The sequence below is a fragment of the Macaca nemestrina genome, chromosome 7 (assembly GCF_043159975.1).
Source record: "Macaca nemestrina isolate mMacNem1 chromosome 7, mMacNem.hap1, whole genome shotgun sequence".
NCBI lineage: Eukaryota > Metazoa > Chordata > Mammalia > Primates > Cercopithecidae > Macaca > Macaca nemestrina.
This window is the reverse complement of record NC_092131.1, coordinates 159991602-160007034: the sequence shown is the minus strand read 5'-3', so window position 1 is coordinate 160007034 and position 15433 is coordinate 159991602. Positions and strand designations below refer to the sequence as shown.

Here is a 15433-nt window from a genome sequence, read left to right as displayed (position 1 = left end):
TTCTTTCTGGTCACAGGACGAGAACTTGGTACCTGTCCAATGGCGGGGCTAAAGGAACTATAACACAAACAGGGCTGAAACATGCCCCTTGCTCACTTCATTGTGGGTGAAGAGAAGGAGAGAAGAGCTGCGGCCCTTCAGGGAACCCAGACCTGGGAGCACACGGAGCCAGGTCTCTGACTCCCTCTTCGGGGCCCTGTGGTTCCTCGCATCTCCAAGCTTCTGGGTACCACTGCATTCCCCAGAGCCAGCTGTGGAAGCTGCTTGAGGTGCACCTGGAGCTGCCCACCTCACTGCAGCCGCTGGCATGTAGCCAGACTCCACGCTTGCTCATCCACCCATTGCTGCTCCATGCAGTCTCCCTTGGCAGGTGTGGGATCCAGGCTTGTAGTGTGAGCTGAGTGCAGCCTGCCAGGCTGAGTGGGCAGAATGAACCCAGCGGACCCAAGCAAAACTCGGGCAAAGGTGCCACTGGCCACAGGTTTCTGGCCAGAAAAGTGACACCCCAAAGATCCCATAACACTAAGTTTTTGCTGTTACTGTATTTCATCAATTCCAAGGTACATATTTTTTCCCATTTTAAAATCTCTGAAATAAGAAATACTTTTTAAAAAATTATAATGTGTAATATTCCGATGTGTAATATCTAAGGTATTGATATATCTTAGATCAGTGGTCCCCAACCATTTTGGCACCAGGGACTGGTTTTGTGGAAGACAATTTTTCAATGGACGGTGGGGGCAGGGATGATTTAAGTGCATTACATTTATTGTGCACTTTATTTCTATTATTATCACACTGTAATATATAAAATATACACCTCACCATAATGTACTATCAGTGGGAACCCTGAGCTTGTTTTCCTGCAGCTAAATGGTCCCATTTGGGATTGATGGGAGAGAGTGACAGATCATCAGGCATTAGATTCTCTTAAGGAGCGTGTGACCTAGGTAGTTCACAATAGGGTTTGCACTCCTATGGGGATCTAATGGCATTGCTGATCTGACAGGAGGCAGAGCTCAGGCGCTAATGCTCACCAGCCTGCTGCTCACCTCCTGCTGTGTGGCCCAGTTCCTAACAGGCCACGGACCGGTACTAGTGCTCTGAGCTTTCTTAGAATTGACTATGGTAAGGGAGGACAAGAGGCTTGAAAGCAGTGTGGGGGCAGGGAGTACAATGCTACTGTGTGCTTTCTTGTACACGTCATGTTTCTTTAGTGTCTATATTCCTAGGAAATAAATTGCTGGGTTATAAGGGATATTATCACCAATTTTACTAGATACTACCAAAGCATTCTCCAAAGTAATTGTTACTGATTCACACTTCCAACACTAGGTACGAGAGTTCCCATTGGGCTACACCATGGGGTATCATCTGACTTTTTGAGTTTTGCTAATCCAGTGGATATAAAATTATATCTCATTGTGGTTTTCATAGGCATTTTCCTTATTATTAGGGATCTTGGGCATCTTTTCAAGATCTTTTACTTTCACTAACCCATATTCTTGGGACCAACTCTTCATGGACTCCACCCACTGCCCCCACCCACTGCCTGCAAGCCTCTTAACCTCCCTTACCATAGTCTAATCTAAGCACCATCAACACTTATGAAAATACAGCAGTTTTCCAAAGCTACAAGACTATTTATGCCCAAGTAATTACACTCTTGGAAACTCACAACCAGGAATACAAATGCTACCTGTTCAAAAATTTCATTTAAAATTTTTGATGGTGAAGAATTGAAAATCACTTATATGCTCAATATTGGTAGAAATATTAGTAAATAGGCCAGGCGCGGTGGCTCAAGCCTGTAATCCCAGCACTTTGGGAGGCCGAGACGGGCGGATCACGAGGTCAGGAGATCGAGACCATCCTGGCGAACACCTTGAAACCCCGTCTCTACTAAAAAATACAAAAAACTAGCCGGGCGAGGTGGCGGGCGCCTGTAGTCCCAGCTACTCAGGAGGCTGAGGCAGGAGAATGGCGTAAACCCGGGAGGCGGAGCTTGCAGTGAGCTGAGATCCGGCCACTGCACTCCAGCCCGGGCGACAGAGCGAGATTCCGTCTCAAAAAAAAAAAAAAAAGAAATATTAGTAAATGATTGCATATTTCTATGACTGAATTCTATGTAGTCTTGGAAAGAGAACTCTAAAGAGAATGTACCAACATGAAAAAATACTTTTGTTAATGGTGTGATACTGGTATACTGATTAGCAGACTGATCAACAGAATAGAATGAATATCTCCAAATAGAACCAAGTATACATATATACATATGTGTGTGTGTGTGTGTGTGTATATGTATATGAATACTTGAATTTGGCTATGCATGTATATATATGTATACTTGAATTCAGGATATAAGAAGACTGGATTATAAAGATAAATAAGTAAAAAATATTAATTTTTCCATAAAAATCATAGCCACAGAAGAAAATAAGATCACATACAAAATAGCAATGAAAAATAAAATAAACAAGCCTAAGGAAAAATAAATAAGAAATTCACAGACACTATGTAGAAAGCTATAAAACTCTCCTAAGAGACATAAAACAGCTTAAAAAATTAAGATACATACATTGTTCTTAAATGGGAAAATAAAATGATCAATTCTTCCTAAATTGATCTATTTATTTAGTACAATAACCAATTAAATTTCCAACCAGAAGTTTTGGGGGAACTTAACCAAAAGTTGTAAAATATATGCAGAAAAATGAAAATGAAAAAATGTTCAGTGAATTTATAAAACAGATAAAATTAAGGAGAGAAAACTAATTCTATCTAGTAAATGTATTTTAAAGCTACAGTATTTGGCCAGTTGTGGCAGCTTCTGCCTGTAATCCCAGCACTTTGGCAGGCCGAGGTGGGAGGATTGCTTGAGGCCAGGAGTTCAAGAACGGTTTGGGCAACATAGTGAGACCCCCTCCACCATTCTACAAAACTTTAAAACACACACACACACACACACGTTACAGTATTTAAGGCCTAGAGCATCCAGAAACAAATCCAAGTGCATACAGGACATTTACATGTACAAATGACAACATTGCAAATTAATAGGGGAAGGACAGGTTATTTGATAAATTATGTTGAAAAAATAAGTTTTCTGAAAAAAATAATCATTTTGTCATTTGGGAAAAAATAAGCTGGTTCCATATCTCCTTGTACTAAAATAAATTCCAGATGTACTGGTATTGTTTTATCATTATTAGTAAGAAAGCAAGATATGAAATTGAGATGCAATAAAGGAAAACAAATGGATAATTCTGACCATACAGTTTTCAGCTATTAAGTTTCTCTATGTCAAAACACATACACAGTAATACAAGACTAATTTGTAAAAATTATTTACGAAACTTATGATGGTTAATTTTCCCAAAAAACTAAAATCTCTTTCACATAAATACTAAAACGCAAACAACATAAAAACTGACAAAAGATACAAACAGGCAATTCATGGTAGTAATGTGTATGTCAGAACTTTGCTGAACCCTGGAGTCATCTGGAGATCTTTGAAAATATGTATTGTTGCCTGACTCCCAGATACTCTGATGTAATTGGTATGGTATATAACTTGGGCACTGGAAATTTTAGAAGCTCCTCTGATGATTCTAAAGTTCAATAAAGGTTGGGAATCAATGGACTATGCAATAAGTCTATATAAAAGATCATTGCTAATAATTTAAAGACTATATTAAAACAACAAACAGATGCCACGTTTCATTTATCAGATTGGCAAGGATAAAAAATTGATAAGACATAGTGTTGGTAAGGGTGTGAGAAAGAGTCAGTAAAATGTTGGTGATAGGATGCAGATTAGAGCAAAGTTTTTGGAGGGCCATTTGGTAATCTTATGAATATGCAAACTTTGCACGCCTTTGACCCAGCAACTGTATTTCCAGGAATTTATTGTATACAAACACTTGTTTGAATCCTCAAAGATATTTGATTTGGTATTATTCCCATAATATTTTAAATTTTGTTGTTATTTGCCTGTTTGGTTTAACGAGGGATAGGGCTTAGCAGTGGTTGATGGATAAAAGGAAAAAAAAAAAGTTGTTGATGGATGGAAATAGCAGTGCCTCCACTCCACTCGCACCCACCAATGTATCCATGGCATCTAGGTGTTGGATACTGGCAAGTGGAACTGGGCAGCACCCTCCCTTATGAATCAAGTTGCATCCATAAATTTACATAGGAGCAGACGAGCCTCCTGGGGACAGGGAAAGAGGTTGGGACTCGGACTCCTCATTGAGGATTCAAGTTATTGCAGTGTATATGATGAAGTAAAGAGACCTCCCCAAGAGACCCATTGAGGTCAGATGACAAGGAAATGCACTGGGAGTTCCAGAGAGGAAATGTGCCCTAAAGAGGGAAGTTTAGACCAGTGTCCTGCACTCAGTATTAGGGTTTAGCTTATCAGAACCTAAGGCACAGAAATAATACTGAAACTCCTTCATGCTTACTCACTTTGCTACCATGAGTCTCTTTGTGGGGAACTGGCTCTGTGTGTGTGTGGAGGGACAGAGCTGTACCATTATCGAAAGATACTTGGTCACCAGGTCCCTTTGCTGAGGGACCCTCCCTGTTGCTCCTGACAGGACAGATGCATTCTTTAGCCTGGACAAGTCAGCAGAGAGTCTTTTGTGAAGTTTCCAGTCAGCAGACAAATGAGGGGGGTCTGACTCATGGACGGGGACAATGGCCATGGGAATTCTCTGGGCTATTTGGAGAGAAATCTTGACTTCTCTGCCAACTTGACAAGGAGGGGAGAGGAATCATTGTAATTTGTGTATCAATGACATATTTTCCAGGCTTTTGGGTGTTCATAGCATACCCCAAATGGTCATAGCATCAGAAATTGGAAACAACCTAGATGATATGATGCTATGTTATGTAGCCATTTTCAAAAACCTGGTTTTTAATAGCAGAGAAAAGTTATCACTATTCACTGTTTTGTAGAAATGACAAGTGTTATATTACAAGCTTAAGTTTACCTATATCAATATACATATATATAAAGAAAATTTATTTCTATTTATATATATGCCTATAAAAAAGCTGGAAGGAAGTATTAAGGGTTCAGGAAGTTATTTCTGGATGATGTTATTGAGAATGTTTATTACATTTTTCAAATTTTCTAATGTCTGTACTGAATATATATTACATATTTATAATCAGAAAAACAATTTTGTAAAAAGAACATTATTATAAATAAAGTTGCTTATTATAAACAAAGTTGCTCTTTAAATAAAGCAAAAACTGCATTTAGAGACAGGGAAAGAAAGCTAACATTTACTTCACGCCTACCATGTCCCAGGCCACCATACCAGATATTTACATATGTCAACTCTGTTAAAAGTACCTTCTCCCATGGCCATCCTCTGGGAGTAGCAGGAGGTCTTGTTTGAGCATGGGGTCAGGCAAACCCACCCAGGGAAGGAATTTTTTTCTCAAGAGCTGGGAAGCCCTTTCTTCCTTCTACCAAGCAGCTGGCCATCTGTCCACCAGCCAGATCCTTGTCTTTGCCTTGGGTGAAATATCCACTCATTGGGCAAGGAAGGGGGCAGAGTTGTGGCTCACTGAAAATGTGACTGGAGCAGATACTGGATCCCAGGCCGGCAGGGGCTTGAAACTATAGAGCATGGAAGGCAACTTCGGGTATGGAAAGGGCTGTCAAACACCAAAAAGTGTTAGACTGATATCGTGCCTGACCTGATGGTGGAAATAGGGCCTTTCTGAGTGAGTAGATTTGACCTTGGTGTAGAAAGAACTTAGTCATTTGGAAGGTAATAAGCTTCCATTCTTAGAATTATGCAAGGAGGCCCTGCCTGGAAGGTACGGAGGAGATTCCTACACTGGGCAAGCGGGAGTGGCTCGAGAAACCTGATGACCTGTTCCAGTTTTGAGAGTCTGTTTCTCTCTATCCCACCATGCCCCAGATTCAGAGGACAGCTTGCTCACCCCTTCAGCTGCTGGAAGCACGGGGGAGAGGACTTCCGGAGGCCAGGCCCACCTTTGTTGCCTAAGAAGTAAGTGGCTTTGATGGTGGGAACTTTACGAGGCAGGGAGGAGGGAACAAGGAAGGGCCAGCCTGGCCTAGTGAGGGAAACATGTGAGGAAGGCAGGCCTCTGGGCACCCGTAAGTCAGGACCTGTGGGTGGCCATCCACTCGGCCTTTCTCAGAACTAGCCCTGGAACTCATCTCGTGGGGCAAGTCTGATGCGAATACGGAGTCTCTTGTCCTGGGTGGCTCTCACCTGCTGATGGACACACCTTCACAAATAGTAGGTATTTAGGGAGCATGTGGTGGAGGATGCAAAAAACCCCAACCACAAACCAAACAGGCCAGTGGGAAAAGCTTACAACAACAACAGAAGTTCACAGGCAAGACCCACAAGACAAATGTAGAGGAAAGAGCAGGAGATCTGGAGTTACAGAGACCCGAGTGAGTATCTTGGCTCTGGCACTTACTGGGACAGTATTCAGCAATGACTGTCTCTCTCTGAAACCCACTTCTCACTTTCCTCATCTGTAAAATGAGGTTAATAGTACTGATTTCACAGGATTGTTGTAAAGATTATATATCATATAGACATAAACACTGTATATACACATCTGGCACAATCTGGCATGTCATAAACCTTAATAAATTGTTGGCTGGGTGTGGTGGCTCAGGCCTGTAATCCCAGCACTTTGGGAGGCCGAGGCAGGCAGAGCACAAGGTCAGGAGATCGAGACCCTCCTGGCTAACACAGTGAAATCCCGTCTCTACTAAAAATACAAAAAATTAGCCAGGCATGGTGGCGGGCACCTGTAGTCCCAGCTGCTGGGGAGGCTGAGGCAGGAGAATGGTGTGAACCCGGGAGGTGGAGCTTGCAGTGAGCCAAGATGGTGCCACTGCACTCCAGCCTGGGTGACAGAGCGAGACTCCGTCTCAAAAAAATAAATAAATAAATAAATTGTCATGGTTGCTGTTATTCTTTTTGCTACAGGACAAATAAATTGGAAAGAACTAACTGTAAGTGAACTTGGAAAGCAAAGAACCTCAAGGTTGGCATGGGCTGGAGAGGTCAGTGACAGCTTTGTTCACTGACGACGGAGACTTTAGCACCTCCTAAATGCCAGGCAGCGTGCTACAGGTTCCGAGTATCAGAATCAACGTGGTGCCTGCTCTTGGGAAGCTTCTAGTGAAGTAGCTTTGAAAGAAAACAATGTCTAACCATCAACTGTGAGAAGTATCAGGAAGGAAAATAACAGGGTGCTATGAAAGACAGGAACAGATTCTGATTTGGGGAGAAGTCAGGGATGACCTCCCAGAGGAAGCAACCTTGAAGCTGAAGCCTGTAGGAAAATTGAGGTTAGCTACATGCAGGCTGCGGGGAGAGTCCCCCAGGCTGAAGGTAGAGCAGTGCAAGGCGCTGAGGGGTGGAAAAGGCTGGCGTGTTCAGGAACTGAGCACCTGTGTCTGGGGCATGGTGAGGATGGAGTGATGAGGTCAGAGAGGCCTTGGAAGCCATGGTCAGGATTTGGGGTTTTATCTTAAGAAATCGGATGCCACCGAAGGGTATTAAGCAGGGAAGTGATGTGAATGAGGTCAACTGGCTGCTGAGTGGGGACAGAATTGGGCAGGACCGGGGCAGGAAGATGTGTTTTAGTGGCTCAGATGGGAAATAAATGGTCACTTGGGCCAGGGTAGGGGGCAGAGACGGAAGCAGTGGTGAACTCGAGGGATATTTCTGAGCAGAACCTACACGGCACGGTGATAGATTAGATACGAGGGGCATCCAGTGGGCTTCAGTGACCCGGCAGGTGAAGGCGTGGTACACAGGGCTGGTCTTGAAGGGGAGGCTGTCAAGAGCCCACGTGGAGGCCGGTGGGGAGTCTCAGGAGGCTGAGCCTTGAGTTAGAGGCAAGGTTTGGAAAGGTGGCAGCTGGGGAAGGGAGAGCCTCTAGGACAGGAGGCAGCAGAACTGGGGAAAGAAGTAGGAATGAGCTTGCCTCACTCCACGTGGGTGGCACAGAGTAGGGCGAGCCCTGCTGGGAGGGAAGGGCATGAGCTGGGGGCCAAGAGTGTGAAACCAGGAGGGTGGGGTGAGGTGGGGCCCCCGGCGTGGGCGGAGGCCTCGGCCTCCCGAGAGATACAAGAGATAGTAGGGAGCTGTTAGGTTCCCAGGCCAGCAGCCAGCCACCCAGGCAGCACTGGCACTCCATGGCAGGGCTGGGGGATGAGAAGGCACGAACAAGCCGCTGCAGAGCTTGCGCTTTCTGAGAGTATTTACTGACCACCTGCTCTGTGCTCAGAAAGATAACAGGATGGGACGTTTATGGAAAAAGTCTCTTGGCTCCCAGGACACCACTTTCTCATTGGTTCCTTCCAGCCTCACTGGCTGCTGCTTTCCGTCTACTCTGATGGCTCTTCGTCCTTGCTGGCATCTGAAAGGTGGAAAACGGGAGAGCACAGACTTCTTCCCCTTCGCTTCTGTCTCTTTATCCTTTGGACACGTCATCCAGCCCCATGGCTTCAAAGCCTTCTCCATTCTGCTATACAATTTCAAACAGATTTCCTCCTCAACCTGTCTCCTGAGTTCCAGACTTGTATTTTCAACGGCCCACCTGACACCTCTGCTTAGAGGTGAATCTCAAGTGTAAAATGCCGAAGACAGAGGCACCCAGACCCCTCCACCCCAACCCATTTCTGTCCTAGCTGAGTGAGGGGCATCTCTCGGTTATTAAGGCAAAAACCCACTAGGCATGTGTGATTCCTCATTCCGTATCCAGTCTATTTGCAAGTCCTGTAAATTCTACCTCCAGAAACCCAGAATCCATTCACTCCTACTGTCCACTGCTACCACCCCAATCAAACCACCCCCGTTTCTCTCTGGGCCACAGCAAATGCCTCCTCACTCGGCCGCACTTTCCCTCTGCCCCCAGGCAATCCACGCTCCACAGACCAGACAAAGTGATGCAGGTAAAACATAAAACAGATAAGCCAGTCCTCAGACGAAAGCCCTCCACGGGCTCCCCTGTGTTTTGGAACAAAATCAAAGCTGCTTTCTGCAGCACCCGGCCCAGCATAAGGCACCTGACTTCACCTCCCACTGCTTCCTTCCTCGCTTCCCCTGCTCTCTGCTCTCCAATCACCCTGGTTTTCTCCCTGTTTCTAGAAAAGGCCAACCTTGTGTCCACCTCAGGGCCTTTGCACTTAGAATATGCTCTTTCTGGAATATTTGCCATCAATCTTCTCATCATTCGGATCTTAGTGCAAATGTCACCCTCTTCTGATGTCCGCTCCCTGCTGCCTGTCACTCGCTGTCACATTTTGTCCTAATAGCACCAATATCAGGAATACTCAGATATTTATTTACTGTCTCCCCTATTGAAATGTAAGTTTCATGAGAGCTGGATCTTGTCTGACCTGCTCAGTGCTCTCTCTCTCCCACTCCTAGAACAATACTAGGTGCATAGTGGGAGCTCAGTAAATATTTGTTCAATGAATGAAAAAATGCTTTGGATGTAGTCCCAGGTCTTCTTGAAGGAGTGTGACAAGCCACATGAGAAGTTATCTAAGAATATAGGGCAGGAGATGGTAACTCCTCCACAGGGCAGGAGATGCGGTGATTCAAAGGTAATCTGATAAGCTGATATTTGCTTTAGGGTTACTGGATGACAATATGCTACTCAGTAATGGGAGCCTCCAACTGGCCCCAGAAAACATGAAGGCCTGATCCATAGGGGTGGTCCTGGAGGGAACCCTTCAAGGACCAAAATGGAGGGCAGACAAGGAGCTATTTGAAGACTGGTGAGTGTCTCAGTCCATTTTGTGCTGCTGTAACAGAATATCTGAGACTGGGCAATTTATAAAGAACAGAAATCTATTTCTTTAAAATATGTTTTTGGGGCCGAGCGCAGTGGCTCACGCCTGTAATCCCAGCCCTTTGGGAGGCCAAGGCGGGCGAATCACGAGGTCAGGAGATGGAGACCATCCTGGCTAACACGATGAAACCCTGTCTCTACTAAAAATACAAAAAATTAGCTGGGTGTGGTGGCGGGTGCCTGTAGTCCCAGCTACTCAGGAGGCTGAGACAGGAGAATGGCGTGAACCCGGGAGGCGGAGCTTGCAGTGAGCCAAGATCACACCACTGCACTCCAGCCTGTGAGACAGAGCGAGACTCCGTCTCAAAAAAAAAAAAGTTTTTGGCAGGTAGAGATGGAGTGTCAGTCACTATGTTGACCAGGCTGAACTCCTGACCTCAAGTGATGATCCTGTCTTGGCCTCTTAAAATGCTGGAATAATGGGTGTGACCCACAGCACCTGACCAAGAACAGAGATTATTTCTTATAGCTCCAGAGGCTGGGAAGTCCGAGGTCAAAGGGTCCACATCTGGCAAGGGTCTTCTTGCTGTGTCATCCCATGGTGCAGGGGAGAAGGTCAGGAGAACACGAGAGAGCAACAGAGTGCCGAACTCACTTTTATAACCATCCCACTCTCTCAGTGACTCACTCCCATGATAATGACATGAATTCATCCATGCGAGCAGTGGCCTCATGACCGAATCCCCTCCCAAATGTCCCACCTCTCAACACTGTTGCACTGGGGATTAAGTTTCCAACACGTGAACGCTGGGGGACATGTTCAGTCCACAGCGGCGGGTCCTTGCAGTTCCCTTAAAATCTGCCACGTAGGTAATTGAAGATTCCACTGTTACCCAGTGTGCACACTTTCCCCAAGCCTGCATGCCCCCCATTCATACACATATACACACCCTTTTGCAGAGCTGGTGGTGACTCTTTTTATCACGTTCAGATATTTCACAGAGGTCTCGGGGAATGACCAACTGACCTGTCTCTGAGAAATTCCATGGAAATTTGCAAAAATAAAACACCTATAAAAACTCTGACATTTCATCATAAAAATCCTAATAAATGTTGGTGCATACATATGCACCATAGAATATTATTTAGCGACTAAAATCATACGAAGTTTAGGAAGCAAGATATAAAATATTCATGACTATAATTTTAGGCTAACCCCCCTCCCGGGCATAGATACGGTATAAACATTATGCCATATCGTTATGCACTGCATAATGATGGTTTGGTTAACAACGGACCACATATATGATGGTGGTCCTGTAAGATCAGAATACCCTATTTTTATGGTAGCCTTTCTATATTTAGATACATTTAGGTATACAAATACCTATTGTGTTACAATTGCCTACAGTGTTCAGTATAGTAACAGGCGGTACAGGTTAGCAGCCCAGGAGCAAAAGGCTACACCATATAACCTAGGTGTGTAGTGAGCTATGCTAGCTAGGTTTGTGTGCACACACTCTGTGATGTTTGCAAAATGGCAAAATCGCCTAATGATGCATTTCTCAGAACATGTCCCTGTTGCTAAGCAACACGTGACTATAGTTATCGTACGGGGTTAATGGGATTACAGTGGATTGGCCCTTTATGTTTTCCAAACATTTTTAGAAATTACTTTACACATATCAGAATTAAAATATTAAAATTAAATCCAATGTCTTTTTGTGGCCGTCTGTGTCCCAGTCATGTGGGCCTTTCTGCTCTCCCCTCAAGCAGCTGGAGAAAGACCAGGGGGCCACGGGTACAGCCTCATGTGTGCACTGTGACGGGCATGGGGATGACGGGGCAGAGGGGAGAAATCACGGCAAAGCCATGATGGTAACAATGACAGCGAGCCACATCGCTCCAGCTTTCTATGCCTCAGGCGCTGCGCTAAGCACGTGGTTGACTCCGCACTTCATTTTCCCCATAGAGGGAGAAACTGAAGTTGGAAGAGGCTGAGGAGCTGGTCTCCGGTTACAGGGCTGACGAATGACAGAGCAAGGGATCAAACCTGGTGTAACTCCAGAGCCCATGCTCTTAACGACTTGAATGAGGCCAACAGTTTCACAAATATTAAGCCATTATGTTTTCATTGCTCCCAAAACCTTTCAGCTGCCACTTCCAGGTGTGAGTCAGGAGGCCGAAGATGCCAGGGCAGGCAAGGGCAGGCCATTGACCTCGTTAGCAAGGCAGCAGGGGAGGGAGCTCGCCCCAGTTCCCATCCCCCTCCAGCGTATCAACAGCAGGCCCGGCCGATGAGACACAGAGACTTCTAGAACGGAGGAAGAGTCGGGCAGAGGAAGGGGAGAAGCACCTGCTCACCAGAGACTGGGAGACTGCAGAAGATGAGCTTTTTGGGAAGGGTGGGGTGGTGTGGGGCAGAGATGTCGAGGGAAACTCTGGGGTGGGGCTCTTGACCCCTCTTCACATGTGACTCTGGGAAGTGTCACCGGCAGAGGCCCGAGCCTCCAGTCCACCTGGGTTAAGGGATGGAGGCCAAACTCACTTTTATAACAATCTCACCCTCTCAGTTATACTCACTTCCATGATAACGACACGGATTCATCCATGTGGGCCGCAGCCTCGTGACCAAATCCCCTCCTAAAGATCGCACCTCTCAACACTGTCGCGCTGGGGATTAAGTTTCCAACACGCGAATGCCGGGGGACACACTCCCCCAATATGGAGGATGGAACGCTGTTTGCATGACGGGGTCATCCCCAAGCAGCCCTCAGTTACCTGTGTGGTGGATGCTGTGGCAGGTATGAAGCGGGACCTTCTGGATCCAGACAAGGGGACCCCGTGGTTGGGGCTCAGGATGGACCCTCCAGGCCAGGGACCAGAGAGAAGGAGGCAGAGACCAGAGGGGTCCATAGGAGGTGAGGGGACCTTGGCCAGCGCTCCCTTTGAGCCAGGCCTCGGCTGGCAGGAGGAAGCGAGGCTCACTCCCTGCAGAGCTCAGTCTGGTGCCACCGCTAAGACCATAGCAGCCAGAGGGGCACAGGAACGCTGTCACCTCCCCAAATCACTGGGAGCCTCCGGGAAGCTCACACGCCTGCCCGGAGGAGAAACTGCATGAGGCAGACCTGGATCACCTGATAATTATCTTCAGATGCGGTTTGATTTCTGTAGCCTACTCAACTTACCAGATGGGAATTACGTATTGACTCATAGGTGGGGTTTGCGAGGTAAGCCAGATCTATATGTTTCCTCCAACTCTCTCTGAGTTGCATGGAATTACACTCATGACCCTGCTAGGCCACTATGCTAGACTGCACGGTTTGAGCGCCTAGGTGACAGGCACTCTGCCAGGTGCTTCCCATGCACAGTCTTGTTCACTCTTCTCAGCATCGTATTGACAAATATCTTCCATCTCAGGTGCCCATGAAACTAGCTATGTGGCCTTGGGCAAGTTCCTTGACCTGTCTGTGCTGCAGTTTCTTCATCAAATGCAGATACTGATTCCTGCCTAGCAGCGGCAGGTGCATGGAATGCACTTGCTAAAAGCTCACCACTGTTGTTAACAGTTCTTTTGAGCACAGAGGGAGGTAAGGACAGACAGGTGATGGCAGCGGGGTAAAAGGACTCCTCCAGAGAGAAAGAAATTAAAATCACAACCTCTTAACTCTCCAGCAATGCAGGTGATCTTATTTCCAGTCACGAAAGTGAGGGTAAAAATTTAAGTGGCCGGAGCCCCGTCCCAGGAACACAGACATACCTGAGAGCCCCAAGGAGCCATGGGACAGAAAGGTGGGAGACCAGGAGTGTTCAGGTCCTGTGTATCCTCGAACTCACTGAAACTTCTTCCTGACCTGCTGCCTTCTTCATCCCTTTGCGGGCTCTGTGGGACAAACACATTAGTTTCCAGCCCAGGAAAGCCTTCTGAGGCCTGGAGACTCATCCCAGCCTCCTCTCTGGGGCTCAGGACAGGCTGTGTGGAGCTGAGACTGGTCCTTAAAGCGAGGTGTTGTTGGAGCCTCCTGCTTCCCTCCTGCGAAAGGGAAGCAATGCCATCAGACTCCTCCTGAAGCTAAGCCAGGATGAATTATTAAGGACCTGAAGGAAGCCAGGGCTTAACTAAAGGAGCCCCACGTCTATCTCTGCAAATATTTCAAACAATCTGGGCCTATTTTGTGGAGAGAAATTTCTTGTGCTGCCTGAAAGACAAGCAGGGAGCTAGCATTGCACTCACATAGGGCAGTTCTCCGTCAAGGGATGCCTGCATTTCAGGGCTGGGATCCAGGCTCAGAGAAAGCTTCTTAGTGCAGCAAAGCTATTTTTAAAGTGTGAAACTCAATATGTCAGTGGGAGAGGGAGGGAGAGAGGGCTGGGGGTGAAATGGCTGAGGCCATCCAGGCCCCTGAAGGAGCCTCATTTTCCTGGGTAGGTGAAGCCACTTGTTTGTTACCCCCAGATCTCTATTGTAACCCCTGAAAATAAATACCTAGTCTTGTGTTCAGAGCTGATGGCAGGGCCACGGGCCAGAATAGAATTTAATCATTTACTCTGGCTCTCTTTGGTTTAATAGATGCCATGTCTGGCAGCCTAAAGGGGATGCGTCCTAGTTCCATGTTAAAAACAAAAATTTTTAAAAAAAGTAACTCTTTTTTATGTTCTGTTTACAACTGTTTTTAACACACATTTGAAATGTTCATCTTCCTGTGTCTGTACTGGCTCTGAGGCACCCCGCATCCTCTCTAGTTGGGAGTATCCCATCGTCCCCCTCTCTTTTCTGAGGCTGTAGTTTTCCAGTGGGTGTCTCTGCCCCAAATAGCCCTATCAGAAATGAAGCAACAGGCTGGGTGCAGAGGCTCATGCCTATAATCCCAGCACTTTGGGAGGTCAGGGCAAGTGGATCGCTTGAGCCCAGGAGTTTGAGACCAGCCTGGGCAACATGGCGAAACCCTGACTCTGCTAAAAATACAAAACTTAGCTGGGCATGGTGATGCACACCTGTAGTCCCAGCTACTTGGGAGGCTGAGGTGAGAGGATCGCTTGAGCCCAAAAGGTTGAAGTTGCAGAGAGCTGAGATTATGCCACTGCACTCCAGCCTGGGCTGTCCAACAAGACCCTGTCTCAATCAATCAAGAAATAAAGCAACAGCCAGACCCACACTGAGACTGACCAGGCATGTATTTGGGAAGGAGACGGGTATAAAGTGTCATTTTTCCATTTGTGCTGTATCCGAAAAAAATAGCTTGAATAGCAGTGCTAATAAGGATAAAAGGAGTTGACGTTCGTCAAGCACACACCTGGTTCCCTTACAAAGCAAAGGCAGTTTGGAATAAAACAATAAAAAGTAGACTTAAAAATAAAATGAAATAAAATAAATGGAAAATACATTGTAAAAACATCAGTTTGGAAGTGACTTGAAGAGGTGCCAGATCTCTTCCCCGCACTGCATTTCACAGTTTACAAAGCTCGTTCGTTTACGTTTTCCATTTCTTAGGGGACTTGTTCTGGAGGTCTTTATGAGAAGCCAGGGCTGGCAAGCGAGTGGCGAAAAGGTAACTCTTCACGGAGGAAGTGTGCAGACGCCAGACACGGCTATAATATTTTACTTTTTATTTTGCAC

At 46.1% G+C, this 15433-nt stretch overlaps 1 protein-coding gene across 1 annotated transcript in view; it reads right to left on the bottom strand.

The window, feature by feature from the left end:
* LOC105491749 (phospholipase A2 group IVE) overlaps positions 1–13882 on the bottom strand; it is a 62490-nt gene extending 48608 nt beyond the window's left edge. Inside the window, exon 1 of the mRNA XM_011758418.2 lies at positions 13577–13882. Within this exon, the coding sequence (XP_011756720.2) occupies positions 13577–13759 (183 nt within the window). The 5' untranslated portion in view covers positions 13760–13882. The remainder of the gene's footprint in view (positions 1–13576) is intronic.
* Between the last annotated feature and the right edge of the window lie 1551 nt (positions 13883–15433).